Source organism: Lissotriton vulgaris, chromosome 7 (assembly GCF_964263255.1).
Source record: "Lissotriton vulgaris chromosome 7, aLisVul1.2, whole genome shotgun sequence".
Taxonomy (NCBI): domain Eukaryota; kingdom Metazoa; phylum Chordata; class Amphibia; order Caudata; family Salamandridae; genus Lissotriton; species Lissotriton vulgaris.
Genome location: NC_141695.1, coordinates 811,919,307 through 811,936,020, shown reverse-complemented (window position 1 = coordinate 811,936,020; position 16,714 = coordinate 811,919,307). Strand labels below are relative to the sequence as shown.

The 16,714-nt window shown below is 52.2% G+C and overlaps 1 protein-coding gene across 1 annotated transcript in view; it reads right to left on the bottom strand.

Moving 5' to 3' along the window:
- The window catches only part of DNAH17 (dynein axonemal heavy chain 17), a 15,539,113-nt gene that overhangs the window by 11,695,805 nt on the left and 3,826,594 nt on the right, over window positions 1-16,714 (bottom strand). The window contains exon 18 of the mRNA XM_086931082.1: window positions 8,187-8,327. Within this exon, the coding sequence (XP_086787208.1) occupies window positions 8,187-8,327 (141 nt within the window). The remainder of the gene's footprint in view (window positions 1-8,186; window positions 8,328-16,714) is intronic.

Below are 16,714 nucleotides of genomic sequence, written 5' to 3'. Positions count from 1 at the left end.
GTGTTTTTGACTCGCACGAATATGGTCGAGTCTGGTATCTATGAACCGCAAATGACGAGTTTAGTGGGTGTACGCGTTTTCGCTGTGCTAGCCTAAACCGTTCGTTTGTTTTGTGGGTTCTTCATCCGAGCCCACGGGTTCCTTCTTAGATGCGGCATCCATTTTGTCTCTTGCCCTCAAGTAGCCAGCGAACGGACGCTGTCCGCTTCGCGACCCTGGGATTCCCAAACTCTTGCGGAAGACACGTTTCCTTTGAAAGTGTCTTTATGATGAGGGGGATGGCATTGTAAGGCAGATGGCCCCTCTCGAGGCTCATCTTGCCGTGCCGGTCTATTGTCTTAGTTGTGCATTCATTAAGCACGTCCCCTTTGATGCCTGCAGCTCGTGTTTCCCGATACCACCCCTTTTACACCCTTTCCGATCTCCCCACTGTTTCTGTCTTCCTCTGCACCTGTTTCTGCCCCTTCCTCGATTTGTTTACTGCTGATTGGAATGTACTAATGGTGGGAAGATGGGCTTTTACAGTTGGGAGCTACCAAACGTTTCTGTACTTATGTTCCGGGCCTTGAATACATGAAAGCAACCCCTTATGGTCTTTACGATGGGAACCGAGTTGTAAACCTTTGTGTACTATGATATTCTATGCTGAAAACTGTATAAAAGGATCGATCCACAGAGGCAAGTCGAATCAGACTCCTCGAACCTACACGTGTTGTACTTCCTGTGACTTCTGTGTTCCCTGCAGTAATAAACCTCGAATCTTTGACGCCGAAGGAAGTGTCCCGTGTCTCTGTCATTTGTACGCCGGAACAGGTTACCCACGAAGGTTTTAGGTGTTATCCCTGGCACCGCTGGGTCTTAAGAAAACCCAGTCCTTCACAGTGTACTTTGTGAATAGACTAGTTTGCTTGTATTCTCTACTGCGTCATCGACTCTTCATTACTGGAAGGCAAGAAGAGGTCGAGAGTGACCCGGGTGACCGTAGTTGGGCAACTTCCTTCAAGCCCCTTCAGACTATTTGCAAAACCCACCTGTCTGACGTGATGGTGCACCAGTGGGGGAGGTGACAGCGAATACTGCCGCCCACAGGTGCTTGATGGCCCTGAAAGGTCGGACTAGGACGGCTTAGAGGGTGCTGCAGAGGGGGCAGTGGTGGACTGGCCCGCTCGCTGGCCCTCAGACCCACAACAGTAGGTCCCACATCCCTGGCCGCGCAGGAGGCTGAACAGCATACGCCGGCCTGTGGCTCTAGGTGGATCGTGGTTGGGCACCTCTTCCGTAGCCACAAAAGGGACGAAAAGGAGACTGCGCAGGGTGTGTGCAGAGGCCCAAGGACTTGGCCGTAGCCCGAGAGTCCTTGAAGGGCTCTAGCACATTGTCTGCTTTGTCGTCTAACAGGCGACGGCCATCAAACGGCATCAAAGGGCAGACGTAGCGTCGAAAGGCTACCGAGGTGGAAATCGCCCTGTCTAGCGAGTCGGCTGGTCCAGTCCACAGTGAATGGTAAACTTGGCTGCGTCTCTCCCCTCTGCAATTGCATGGAAGAGTACAGCCCGGACCTCCTCAGGGCACAAGGGCAGTATCTGTGCCACCGTATCCCACACAGAGTAGGTGTAACAGCCCAACAGACATGCTGTGTTTACCGACCACAGTCCCAAGCTGGAGAAAGAAAACATCTTCTTCCCATGGTGGTCCAGTTTTTTGGATTCCCTATCAGGTGGTGCGTTAGGCAAAACGCCTTTTGATGTGGAAGATGGGGATGGGAGTATTGGGAGAGTAAAATGGGGTCACCATGGGCGGTGGCATTGGGCAATCATCCTATTCACAGGAGCCCCCGTGTTGGGCCTGGACCAGGTGCACAAAAGGATGTCAGTTAGGGCTTCTTTAAACGGCAGCAGGGGCTCTGATGAGCTTGCTGCCAGTTGAACACCTCTGTCAGGAGGTTAGTCCTGACCACCACAGTAGGGTGCTCGAGGTTGAGAGCCTCGGCCGCCCTACGCAACATCACTGCATTAGACGCTCCCTAACTCCGTAGCCACGATATAAGGAGACAACATGCCACGGTCTGGTGAGCTATTCATAGCACTGGCTTCCCCCAGTTCCTCTCTCCACTCCGGTTCATAACCCAACTGGTCGGTCAAAGGGTCTCCAGACCCCTCCCAGTCCTCCTCACCCTCCTCTGGCTGCCAATATGGCCTAAAGGGACCAGGGGAGAACAGGGGCACGAAAGTACCCTTTGGTGGGGGATCAGGCGTTGGTCGACGCCAGTCCGTGTTTTCCTCGGGGCTGAGGCCGGGGGGTAGACGCCGGCTGGGGACACAACCGGCTTCAGCTGCAGACGTGGTGCCAGTGAAGTCGGCGCAGGGTGAGGTGTAGTCAGTGTGACCGGTGCCAATCCAGGCCTGGATCCAGGAGGACCCTGCAGTGCTGGGGCCGAAGCTGTTGGTGTCGAAGGCCCAGGGCCCCCAGCCAAGTCTGTGGGGCCCAAAGGTGCACCAGCGGAGTCTGGCTGCCCAACGATGGCATGCATCACTTCTTAAAGTCTCCGAAGCTGGATAGGGGTTGCACCGGGTCCCGAAAAGGGAGGGAAACCTAGAGTCGACCCAGCAGGCTCTGGACGCGGAGCCGCGGGAGGGGCAACACTTGCATCCCTCGTCGCGTCGGCCACGGATGGGAAGAAGTTGATGAGCGATGATGCTTCCGACTTCTTCTTGTGCTTCAACTTACCTGAGGAGTGCAAAGACTTCCAAGAGGACTGGTGGTGGTGGCTCAACGACTGGTCCCTCGACCTCCCGCGTGACCGGGACCTTCAATGGCGCGGAGCGGACTGCCGGGCCTCGAGAAGCTTTTGGGCCCGCTCCCGCACCTTTGGATTCATGGTCCAGCAGTCGGAACACGACTTGGAATCATGGCAGACATAACAGGCCCAAGCGGTGCGGATCCGTCACCGACATCAACCGTTGGAAGGAACCGCAAGCCTTGAAACCTGGCATCCCTGAAGTACACCAGGAGTTGAAGACTCAAAAACGACATAGACAAAAGTCGGCAAAAAGTCAGTCAAAAAGTGACTGGAGGTACTGCTCTCTACGGAGCTGTGCTGGCTGGCGCACATAAAAGAAAGAACTGACGTTAACACGTGAGGGCAGCGTCTAAGTAGCTGCTGCAACATCATTCTGGTGACCACAATGCCAACAACGAAAGCGGAGCCAACCGACGCCAGCTTTCGACGCGCAGGGGTACTGCTAACAAAAATATTGTTCGGATCCAGTCTGACGCCGGGGGTAATTCTAAGGTAAGGATTCTATAACTAATTGTCTCTTTCAGATAATGTGGATGGGAGTGTAGGAGAGTAGGGTCTGCAATCCTATGGTCACCCCCGATTTTTGCTTTTTGCTTCACTGGTTTACGACTTTCCCTGGCTGTGGGCCTGCTAATCAGACCCACAGCCTAGCTGTTCTCTCTCTAAATTGACAAGCATGTACCTTAGGTGCATTTACCAATTGGTACTGGGCCACCGTATCAGTCCCTGTACAGCATACCTTAGGTATCCAGGGCATAGGTGTACCCAGGGCCTACCAGGGGCTGCAGCATGTATTATGCCACCCCTGGCTGGCCATCCAAAACTGACACAACTAGCTGCACGACAGCTGGGGCAAGGTGGTGTAATCACCACATTGCTTTAGATATAGTATCTCTATATCGAACCTTAAAATGGACACATATATTCCTATCAGTCACTCCTATGGCAGGCCTGATCAATCCTGAAGGCAGAGGGCTTGGAATTATGTGAGATGGTGCTCTGGCATGAGCTGAGCCCATTTGCAGCTTGCGGAACCAAGTCCTAATAGCTGTTCCATGATAACGCTATACCATATACTCTTAAGTGCATTATGAACCTCGCGGTCAAATGCTAACTTTGGTATAACATTATCAAAACATGTCGAGTAAGGTGTCATACGAATTGGAATACTAACCCCGCGCCAATTCTGGCGACGGGGTTAGCATTCAACCCTTCTAGAGGGACATGACATGTAGGTAACTGTGAACCCCGGTTAAAGTTAACTAGAGCCTCAGCATCACAAAATGGATGCTGCCACCACAGACACAAGTCTGACCTCCTGCTGCTGGGAGTCCTTCCAGCGAGGGAGGCTGAGACAAAGGGTTTCCTGCCTTGGGAGGTGCTAACACCACCCCAGACAGAATTTTGTGTATTAGGTAGGACAGGGCTCAAAGGAATGAGACATGCCTGGGGCACACAAGGTGCCCTGTGCATACACCGGTCAGAACCAGTTCCTGGGGCACTCCAGCCCCAGAGCTGGCGCAAGACCGGACAAAGGAAAGGGAGTGTAACCACCCCCCTTCCTGGTCCCACCCAGAGGAGGGACCTAGTCGTAGTGCAGCCCCCTGTAGCCGAATAAAGGTAGGAGCTGGTCCCATTCCAAATCAGATTATCCTGAACAACTTCCCAAGAAGAAACTCTGGACTTCGACGTTCAGCTCCACAGAAGACTGAAGATATCTCCCTTGTGGGCAAGGAGTGTCCACCCTGCACCAGCAGGCACCATCAGCGTACAGCGGCTTCCCTTTGTCGTCTTCCTGCAAGGATCCAGACTTCAGAGCCCGACGAGACCCGGATTCCCAGACCTCTCCGGCCTCTACCCACATCTGCAGCACAGCTGAGACCCGTGGGTGCAACGAGACACGTGAGACCGGCCATCTTGAAAGAAGCAGCACTTCGCTCCAGCACAACTTCAGAGGCATCCTCGTCCAAGTGCTTTGGGGACTGAGAAGCCCCGACCCCGAGCAGCTCCTGCATCGAAGATCAGCCCTCCAGCCTCCACGAGATCTGCGTGGGGCCCTTCTGCCTGTTTGCTGCTCGACGCGTTGTCTGGTCACTTGCCAGCTGGCTTGTGACCTCCTAGACGACCAACTCCGACAACTTTGCTGCTGGTCTAGTTGCTCCAGACTGCCCTTGATCCCTTCCAAAAGAGGAGCACCCCAGACCCTCCTGGTCCACTCCAGACGCCGTTTCCACTCACCGCGTGGGTTGCCTTTGCCAAGGGCTGTTGAACCCGAATCCAGAGACGACACCGCCGACAGTGAGAGCCTGCGTGGGACAGCTCGTGCCTCCATCCTGGTTGTCGAAGACACCACCTGGTCCACGTGGCTGCAAAGACAAGCGTCCACCTTCACCTGATCGCGATGACGACATCTGGTTCCACTCCTGGTTCCACTCCAGTCACTGGCTAGTGACTTTGAACATTGTCCCCTCTGCTTTCAGGTTCTTCTCTTCACTGATCCACCCTTGGATCACACCGGACATCTTCCTCCTGACCGCCTGCAGCATCTTTTCCTCCAGGCTCCATAGACTTCAACACCGGAACCCGACACGACTTGGCACCTATGCACCCGCAGCCTGTGGGTGAGGTAACAGGAGCATTTTGGTGCTCAAGGGTAGCTTGACTCTCCTAGTGTCCAGTTCCACAGTCATTTTAGTTCTATCTAGTCAGGGATGTCCGTACTCACCTTTTCTTTAAGCTGTACTGTCCGGAGACGATTGTACGCATCTCGCGTGTGAGTTCACACTCTGCACACGCGTTCCGTGGGCCTCCTATTACTTACCTTCAGTTAGGGTAGTGTGGTCCCAGCAATCCTACAACCTCTGGACAGCTCCATTCCTTTGATTGACTTTCGCATTCCATTTATTTAGTTTATGGTTTGTTGTGCCCCTCAGGCGTTCTTGTAAATACTGTGCGAACTCGTATTTCCTTTTGAGTATTGTCATGTGCTTAGCCCTCTGACCTCATAAAGAGTTCAGAGGTGTATGTTAGTTAATAAATATCTGTTTAATTTCATAACAACCTGTGTGGTGCCTTTTCACTTGGTATTCAAGGGGTTATATGTGGTAAAACAGCTGGCTTCACATGCCATTCAGAGTTTAGCCTAAAGACTGCTTTTGTCCACACTACTAGGATAGCTGGTCTATAAGGTTGACTTACAACCAATCACCATAAGGGTTGTTTGGACTGATACAAGGTGATCACTAGAATTAGTGAGCATCATATATCAGGCCAACTTCTCACATTGGTGTGCAGTGGTTGGGATTTTAGCTTGCTGTTGTTTTTACCAAATATAATCTTGAGATATCATTTGAAAGATTACATAAGGTACCAAAGGTACATATAACTTAGCTTAGAAATACTGAGTTCTACTGAACCAGCTGTTGTAGTAGAAAGGGAGTAGCACACCCTGACTACAACTCTTAGCAAGGGATCAGTAGGTAAACCCATAGTGTAGGTAAGTGCACCACTTACACCTCACTAGAAGGATATCTACCCATGGAGAGTCTTCTGAGACTGCCCTTGTGGTTGTTGACCCTCCACAGGTCACTTCCAGATATGCAGCCCTTAGCTTCCAGGAGATGAGACAATTGTGTACCTCCTGGAAACTAAAACAGGGTTCTAACCCTACCACTCCTTTTCTGATAGGTCTCTTAGAGACATATGATGCCAGAAGGGCTTCTAACACAGGCCCCTCTAATCCAGATGGGAGCATGCCCCCCTTAGAGGGAACCCTTGGTGACCTGGACCTTAACCTCCATGGAGCAGAAAGTGAAGAGGAGGAAGAGGAAGAGGAGTTATCAGGGGATGAGGCAGACAAAGGTCCAGTAGTAGTCAGTAGGCTCACCAGGACCAACTTAAGCATCCATGAGAATGGAAATGGGGGACCCCCCGGACCACTCTCAGGAAGGCTTAACATTGGGAATAGACGAGTTAGGTCTCACTCCAGAGGCTCTAACAGATCTATTCATACCCATGTCTCTCAGGCATCTTCTCAGAGAGGGATGACATCCCCTCAGAGAAGAGAGCATGAAGCTAAGATGAGGGAAGTCAATCTGAGGATTGAGAGGGAAGAACTTGCCCTTGCCAAACCAAGACTTGCCTTTGCCAGAGAGCAGAAATTGAGTGGGGCAGACCCCACTGGTGGCAGCATTATCCCTAGAGATAAAGACAGGAGTTTTGATACTAGACACCTGAGTAAAATAGTGTCCAGTTCCACAGTCGTTTTAGTCCTATCCAGTCAGGGACGTCCGTACTCACCTTTTCTTTAAGCTATACTGTCCATAGACGATTGTACGCATCTCGCGTGTGAGTTCACACTCTGCACACGCGTTCCGTGGGCCTCCTATTACTTACCTCCAGTTAGGGTAGTGTGGTCCCAGCGATCCTACAACCTCTGGACAGCTCCATTCCTTTGATTGACTTTCGCATTCCATTTATTTAGTATATGGTTTGTTGCGCCCCTCAGGCGTTCTTGTAAATACTGTGCGAACTCGTATTTCCTTTTGAGTATTGTCATGTGCTTAGCCCTCTGACTTCATAAAGAGTTCAGAGGTGTATGTTAGTTAATAAATATCTGTTTATTTTCATAACAACCTGTGTGGTGTCCTTTTCACTTGGTATTCAAGGGGTTATATGTGGTAAAACAGCTGGCTTCACATGCCATTCAGAGTTTAGCCTAAAGACTGCTTTTGTCCACGCTACTAGGATAGCTGGTCTATAAGGTTGACTTACAACCAATCACCATAAGGGTTGTTTGGACTGATACCAGGTGATCACTAGAATTAGTGAGCATCATATATCAGGCCAACTTCTCACAGGGAGTTTTAATTGTGCTCATTTATGTATGGGGAGCCTATGGAGCTCCTTCAGGTGTGCTATGATGCGAGTTTGGTGTAAGATTTGAGAGTGATTCTTGTTGCAGATTTCTGAATGGTCTGCAGCCTACTGGTGAGTATTTTTTTCTATCCCAGCATCGAGGGTGTTCCCTTAGTCCAGCTTGCTTGTGACCAGGGCATGTGTGACAGCTTGCTGGGAACTGATTGAACGTATCACAGGTTCAAGGGAGAATTCCTTACATTATCACGGCTGACTATTGCTTCCTGTGACCTTTCCCCTAGATTAGGATGATCAATAACCTATAACTAGAGTCATCAGTAGGAATTCTATCAATAATAATGTGTATGCTAGTACACTTAGAGCTAGAAATTTTTTTTTTATTCATCATTTGGTGCAGCAAACTCTATGTTAGTACTTGGAGAAAATGATGTTCATAGGAATTGCAATTAATCTGTGGCATGTCAAAGAAGGTTCGCTAACAAGGAAAACATGGAAAATAAAGACAAACCGGTCCCATGTTGCTAAGAAGAAACTGGAGAGAGTTCTGGACAACTTTGAAGAATCCATCCAGGACCATCTTATCCACATACTCCACGTAAGCTTTCCATGTAGGAGCTGTCTCATCAGCCTTAAATAATGTAGCATTTTCCTGCAAATAATCAAGGAAATAAGAAATCTTTGTTCAACAACTTTACAATACATCATAGCATACATTTAGCCAAAAGGTGCTAACATTCTTTTCTCTTAGTGTTCGAATTAGAGGTTGGTATAACTAAAACTGTGGGTAACTACAAACTACAATTAGAAAATGCAGCACACTTAGAGGAAAAAACGAGGAGAAATAAACATATTTCTCCTTGTTGCACAAGTTACTACTTGTGTAACGATATATCTGTAAGAGACATTAGTTAGTGATAGATTCCTTACCTTAGAATATCCCCAGGCGTCAGACTGGATCCGGAAATTTTTAGGTAGCAATCCCCCTGCGCGTCGGTAGGCGTCGTCTGTGGCTCCACGTCCGTCATCGGCGTCTTTAGCGCCGGAATGACGTCGCCGGAGTACTTAGACGCCGCCCATGTGCGCTGATGTCAGTTCTGATACACAGCTTTTCAGCGCCAGATACGCAGAGCCATGATAGAACCAACACTGGTGCCAAGAAACTAGGGCCCTGAAAGGGGATGGCCTTAACCCTGGATATCGGTTCGCAGAACGGGGAGGATGGGTGGGTGGGTAAGGAATCTATCACTAACTAATGTCTCTTACAGATATATGGTTACACAAGTAGTAACTTGTGCATCTGAAAGACACGTTAGTGATAGATTCCTTACCTTAGAATAGATACCCCAGTAATACCAACCCCGGTGGTGGGTCTGCGAACCAATATCACACCAGAAAGTCCTGGAGGACGGAACGGCCAAAGAAGCCATCCCTCCGGACTTGACTGTCCAGGCAGTAGTGTCTTGCGTACGTGTGCAGCGAGGCCCACGCAGCTGCCTGGCAAGTGTCCTGTAAGGGGACTCCTCAGCCCAAGGCAGTAGTTGTTGCCGTGGCTCGAGTGGAATGAGCCCGCAATCCAGCAGGGGGCTCCTTTTTGGCCATGGAGTAACATGCCTGAATACACAAGATGATCCACCGCGAAATGGTCCTCTTGTGTACCGCCTTTCCCTTCTTCGCGCCCACGTAACCAACAAAGAGTTGGTAATCCACCCGGAACTGGAGTGTGCGATCCAGGTAATAAGAGAGCGCACGTTTAGGGTCCAGACGGTGGAGCCTGTCTTCCTCTTTCGAGGGATGCGGAGGCGGAAAGAAGGTGGATAAAGTAATGGACTGCCCGATGGGGAAGGCCGTGACAACCTTGGGCAGAAAGGAAGGTCTTGTCCGCACACAACCTTGTCCGGATGAACAGAGAGGAAAGGTGGAGTAGAAGAAAGAGCCTGGAGCTCACTCACTCTCCTGGCAGAGGTGATGGCAACCAGGAAAGCAGTCTTCAGGGTACGAAGACGGAGAGGACAGTTATGGAGCGGCTCAAAGGGAGCACACATTAGATAAGTGAGTACAAGATTCAAGTCCCACTGGGGCATCACGAAGGGAACAGGAGGGAACATGTGTGTGATGCCCTTCGGAAATCTATTTACAAAGGGGGACTTGAATAAGGAAGGCTGATCAGGCGGAAAGAGCAGAAAGGTACCCCTTAAGAGTGCCCAGCGCAGAGCCCTGCTGGGCAAGGGCAAGAAGGAAGAGTAGAACTTCAGAAAGGGGTGCAGAGAGAGGGTCCACAGCCTTTGCTGTGCACCATGCCACAAATCTGTTCCACCTGCAGGCGTGTACCGACTTTGTGGAGGGACGCCTGGCTGCCAGAATGATATCACAGACTTCGGGAGGCAAGTCAAATGGCCTCAACTGCTGCCGCTCAATCTCCAAAGCTTGTAGGTGGAGACTGGACAGGTTCGGGTGCAGGACCGTCCCCTGATGCTGCGACAGAAGGTCCTCCCGAAGAGGCAGACGAATCGGGGGATCGATTGACATGCTGAGTAGCTCGGGATACCAGTATCTTCGTGCCCAGTCTGGAGCCACAAGGATAACCTGGGCCCGTTCGCGCCTGATTTTCTTCAGCACTCTGGGCAGAAGTGGTATAGGCGGAAAGGCGTACAATAGACCGCAACTCCACTCGCGATGAAAAGCGTCTCCGAGCGAGTGCCGCCTTGGAAATTCCAATGCGCAGAACTGATGACGTTGCCCGTCCTCTTCTGTGGCGAATAGATCTAACCAAGGCTCTCCCCATTGCTGAAAGAGGTCTTGCGCCACGTCCCAGTTCAGACGACATTCGTGATCCATCATGCACCGATGGCTGAGTTCGTCCGCCCTGGCATTCAGAGAGCCTGCCAGGTGTTGAACCACCAGGGTGGACCACTGCCAGAGGCGCAGAGCCTCCTGGCATAGGGTCCACAACCCCACCCCGCCCTGCTTGGTGCAGTACCACATGGCGGTGGTGTTGTACGTGAACACCTGCACTACACTCCCCCGGAAAGAGGGGAGGAATGCCTTCAGTGCTAGACGAATCGCCCGCAGCTCCAAAAGGTTGATATGGAGCCGGGACTCCGCCGGAGACCAGAGGCCTCTGATCTCCGCCTCTCCCATGTGGCCTCCCCAGCCCTGGAGGGATGCGTCCGTCACAACTACGTGCTCCGGGTGGGGTAGGGAGAGGGATCTGCCACTGACCCAGTCGCGGTCCGTGAGCCACCACTGCAGTTGTCTCGCAGTGCCCTCCGAGATCAAGACAATGATCGGACAGGTTGCCCTGATGCTGGGCCCACTGAAACTTCAGGTCCCACTGCAGAGCCCGCATCCGCCACCTGGCGTGATGCACCAGAAGGATGCAGGAAGCCCTCAGCCCCAGAAGCCGCAGCGTCAACCTGACCGAGACTCGGGGTAACGGCTGAAAGATGGGAATCAGAGCCTGTATATCCCGAACCCGCTGTTCGGGATGGTAAACCCGAAACTGGGCCGAGTCGAGAACCGCTCCGATGAAGAGGAGCTTCTGAGAGGGACACAGGTGTGACTTCGGCGGCACATTGATGGAGAACCCCAGCAAATGCAGGAGGTCGGCCGTAGTCTGGAGGTGGCTGACGACTGTCTGTGGTAAGCCCGCCTTCAGCAACCAGTTGTCTAGGTAGGGGAAGAATGACATCCTTAACCTGCGCAGATGAGCTGCGACCACCGCCATCACCTTCGTGAACACCCGTGGGGCGCTGGTAAGGCCGAAGGGGAGCACAGTAAACTGAAAGTGCTCTTGGCCTACCGTGAGCCGCAGGTAACGCCGGTGGGCCGGCAGGACGGGGATGTGGAAATACGCGTCCTGCAAGTCCAACGCTACCAGCCAGTCTTCTGGGTCCAGGGCAGCTAGGACCTGAGCCAAAGTCAGCATCTTGAACTTCTCCTTCCGGAGGAAGCCGTTGACGTTTCGCAGGTCCAAGATAGGGCATAGGCCCCCTTTGCCCTTCTTGGGTAGCAGAAAGTAGTGGGAATAACATCCACACCCTACTTCTGGCCAAAGAACGCGCTCGATGGCCCCCTTGGCCAAGAGGGCAGTGACTTCCTCTTGCAGAAGTTGCAAGTGATCCCCCGACACGCGGTGGCATTGCGGTGGCATGGATGGAGGGGTCGCCTCGAAGTGGAGGGAGTAGCCCCTTCGGACGATCTGCAGCACCCACCTGTCCGATGTGATAGTGCGCCACTGGTAGAGGTGATGGCAAACCCTGCCTCCCACAGGCGTCACATGGGCCTGAAAACTCGGACTAGGAAGGTTTTGAGGCGGGTGCAGTGGAGGGAGGTGTTGACTGGCCTCGCCGTTGTCCTTGACCACCGCCACAGCGGTTTCCACGGCCGCCATCGCGCTGTTGAACATTTTGCAGCGCGTGGCTGGCAGCACGTGTGGGGCCGCCCTTTCCGTGCCACGAAAGGAGTGAAAGGCACCCGATTGCTGGCGTGGGGCCGTGAGGCCCAAGGACTTGGCCGTAGCCCTGGAGTCCTTAAAACGTTCCAGCGCATGGTCTGCCTTGTCGCCGAAGAGGTGACAGCCATCAAACCGCATGTCCAGGAGTGTGGCCTGGACATCAGCCGAGAAGTTGGCGGACCTCAACCAGGCGTGGCGTCGAACCGCCACCGTCGTTGCCATTGCCCTGCCCAGTGAGTCCGTTGTATCCAGCCCACACCGGATAGAATAACGTGCTGCATCTCTGCCCTCCGCAAGGGTTTGCGCGAGTTTAGCCCGGACCTGCTCCGGGCATTGTGGCAGCACCTCCGCAACCGTGTCCCACAGAGTGTGGGTGTAGCGGCCCAAGAGACAGGCGGTATTGACAGACCGCAGCCCTAGGCTAACAGACGAGAACACCTTCCCCAACTGTTCGTATCTCTTGGATTCCCGGTCGGGCGGAGCCGACGGGAATGCGGTCTGGGAGTTGGAGGCTTGGATGACCAGGCTCTCGGGGGTGGGTGGGTGGACAAAATGCATGGGTCGCCCGGGGCTGGGCGGTAGCTTCTGGCCACGTTCCTATCCACAGGCGGACCTGTGGCGGGCTTGGACCAAGTGCCCACAAGAACGTCACATAAGGCCTCATTGAACGGCAGCAGAGGCTCGCTGGAGCTTGACTGCGGTTTGAGGACCTCAGTGAGGAGGTTAGTCCTCACGGCCACGACGGGGAGCTCAAGGTGTAAGGCCTTGGCTTCCTTCGTCAACACTACACTATATGTAGACCCCTCCTCCGAAGCCACAGTCGGCGGGGAGGTAAATCCAGTGTCTGGCGATGTGTCAAGACTACTGGCCTCCCCAAGCTCATATGTCCAGTCCTGTTGAGATTGGCACTCCAGTGCCAGAGGGTCCTCAGACCCCTCCCAATCCTCCTCGTCACCCGTAACCTGCAAAACAGGAGTCGTAGACGGGGCCTCCTCGTGGAAATAAAAATCTCCAAAGGTCGGCGGAAGCGGCGCCCAGCGGCGCCGTTCCGGAGCCAGAGTCGGACCGTTGGGGAAATTGGGGACAGCGTCCACAGCGGGCGCCAGGGGCGACACCCGTGGGGCCGGCGCCGGTGAGGTCGTAAGGTCGACCGCCGACGACCCGGATCCGGAAGCGGATCCAGTGAGGTCCTGCGGCGCCGGGACCGAAGTCGCCGGCGGCGCCGTGGCCGAAGCACCCGGCGGCATCGGAGCCGAAGCACCCGACCCGCTAGGGCCTCCGGTCGGGACCGTTGGGTACAAAGGCGCCATGGAACCAGACTGAGGAGGGAGGGACCTCATGGCCATGAGGTACCGCTCGATCTCCTCTGGCGTTGCGCCGTGCCCAGGGACCTGAAGGTGTCATGCAGGCCGCATCGTGCGAGCGTCGGGGTGGGTCGGAGGAACGATAACGTCGCTCTGACATCTCATGCCTCTTACCTGAGGACTTGGAGCCTGACGACCGGTGTCCACTCCCGGAGCTTCGATGACTCCGACCTCGTGACCTGTACCTCGACCTCCCGTGGGACCGGGACCGGGACCTGGAGTGGCGCGGGGCCAACTGCCGCAGCTCGAGCTGCTTGCGGGACCGCTCCCACCTAGCCTTCGACGTCAGGGCCCGGCAGTCGGAGCAGGTTCGATCGTCATGGTCGATGCGTAGGCACTTCCGGCACCAGCTATCGGGGTCCATGACCGACATCAGTCGGTCGCACTTTGAGATGGGCTTGAACCCGGGCATCCCTACCGGCACCGATAGAGTCGAAGACTCGAAGAACAAGAGTGATCAAAAAGTTCAGTCAAAAAATGACTAGGAGTAGAGCTTCTCCGGATCTGCGCTAGCTGGCGCGGAAAAAAGAAGAACTGACGTCAGCGCGCATGGGCGGCGTCTAAGTACTCCGACGACGTCATTCCGGCGCTAACGACGCCGACGACGGACGCAGAGCCGCAGACGATGCCTACCGACGCGCAGGGGTATTGCTACGCAAAAATTTCCGGATCCAGTCTGACTCCTGGGGATATTCTAAGGTAAGGAATCTATCACTAACGTGTCTCTTTCAGATACACCTTACCATGGAAATGGCAAGGAAGCGCATCCCAATGCCCTAGGAATGCCTTCCGTGCACAGAGTAAGGTAACTCACCAATTTGCGCTGCAATAATTATTATTCTATATTTTTGAAAGTGGCTTTGCAGGCTTTATGAATTTGACTGAGAGGTTTACGTCATGCACGGTGCAAAGGAGTCTGAGTTGGCACTAGGCTGCCAAAATGTCACCATCACAGGGGGAAAGGACAGGAATGATGCAGGGCAGTGCAGCAAAATAACTAGCTGGGCTGCCCTGTGCCACAAGTCCAGTAAATATCCTCCTTAGGTACACACCTTTAGCATTTGACTCTCAGGATAGTGATACAGAGCAGTCCAAGTCTTTCTCAGGGAGGTAATGAGGGTCAGACATGCCTAGCACTAGGATTACTATTCAGCCAGTCATTTCCTGGGAAAAGACAATGTTCAAAAATTCACACACGGATAAGTACAACACATCAAATGAAATTCTGATATATGAAATGAAAATCAGATCCCTTTGGTCGCTTCTAAACTAGAGAACTGTGCCAATGAAATATCTCTCTCAACTTCATCTAAAATAAAAAGTCCACTTCTCCTTATGTTTCTACACATAAAAAGGGAAGGCCCAAAGTTTCACTATGGGGCTTGCTTGCTTTACTCTGAATAGTGGCTTTGTAAAAGCTAATTATACATGTGCACAGTTTCAGATGTGATCACATGGTCAAATACAGGTGCAAATAAGGGAGTTTTCTCTGTATGTTGCATTGCTTTTAATGCTTGCACACCATACTAAATCCTCTAAGAATTTTTCTTGGCTGCTGCCCAACCTGTTAAGAATACCCCTGCAAGTGGAAGCTGCTGTTGATAGAGAAGTGGTGAGAAGCTTGGGAGAAAAAAAAAAGAATAAGAATACTTACCTGCCAGCTCAGTCGTCTTCTGCTCCTGTCAACTCCAGGCAGTCCATGGGTGAGTGCACAGGCTCCCAGACTCCCCTATGCCAATCTAGATGCTGCTCTTATGCTGGTAATACTATTACCCAGCATGAGAGAAGTATTGGAATTGGTCTAAGCGGGCTGGTCTGGTGCTCAATCAGGACCTGGATGCCTGTGACCTAAGACAGCTGGCCAAAACCACATGCGCACTTACAGTGCCCCCACTACCCCTCCCTTCTGCTTCCCTCAGGATGTGGTCTCGGACAGGGAAAGGAAGGAAATAGAATGAATTGGTGAGACATTCAAACATACATACATAAAGCCAAGGAATGTTGTACAGAGTTTTTATTCACAATGTACTATGGACCATAATCATCCTTTCCCTGTCCGGGTGTGGTACTGAAAATTCTGGACCCGTGTTATAAACATCATCGTATCATGACGATTTTGGTATCAGCAGACCGAGAATGATTAGAATACTATGCACAAGCATTTTCGTCATATTCGGGTGACGAAATCACCCTGAAATCAGAGTTTCTGTCCTGAACCCTCGGGTTCCATTTTGTGAACGGCAGCCATTTTGTGATTGCCCTCACATAGGCCAAATGACTAAGGCCAAAACGAGTCTGAAGGACACGTACACCTTTGCTGACTCCTCTGTGACCTAGGCAAGCTGACTCCACTGCCTGAAGCCAAACCTGTTCGGCGAGTTCCTTTCCCAGTGGCCGAATGAGATTAGTATCAAGGCACAACATATCAAACCTTTCATCGCACACAAACCATGCCTAATCTTACACACACCTGTCCCTGTTTTCCTTCTTTATGACTTGCTTTTCGAGGAGGAGGTGCCCGTTTTTATTGGGGGTCCGTCGATATCTGATGACAATACTGGGCCGTGCTGAGTAATTGATTGTGGGCTGGACAAACTAAAATTTGGGCTTGTCATCATGACTCTGCTTTGTCTTTGTAGTGAAAATATGTGAATGGTCAACTGTAAAATAAGGAATGTTTGCCTAAAGCATAATATTTTGTATAAAAAGAGAAGGCTGGCTTTGTAAGGTGAGCAGTCTCCTGATAATATACACTGTGTTGTACTTCTAGGATACCTGTTATTGGCTGCAGCTATAAATACGATCTTTGACTTAACCAAGAAGACTCTGTGTTTCTATAGTCTGAAACAGGAAGGACTCGAAGTCTTAGGGTGTGTTCCCTGGCACCGCTGGGTTCTTAAAAACCCAGTACTTCAGTTGGCGCCCAACATGGGGCGATATCAGCGGTACCGGTCCAAGCCAGAGGTTTGTGAGGAACTTCGTGTGAAAATTCTGAAGGAAGGCCGCCACTTCATCGACCCCTGCATGTCGACGTGGTCCGAAAGTCTTTGCTGCGAGGTTCCCCGCTTCCCGACGGCTACGAAGGACTGCTGCCCTGACTATCGCCGTGTTTTGGACCCTTGATGATTGGTAGAGCGAAACGTTAGACGAGTCTTCTGGTGACTTCATCGATACCTCAGTTAAGTATGAGTGGAGCGTCTCCCAGTCCTTAGTTTGGTT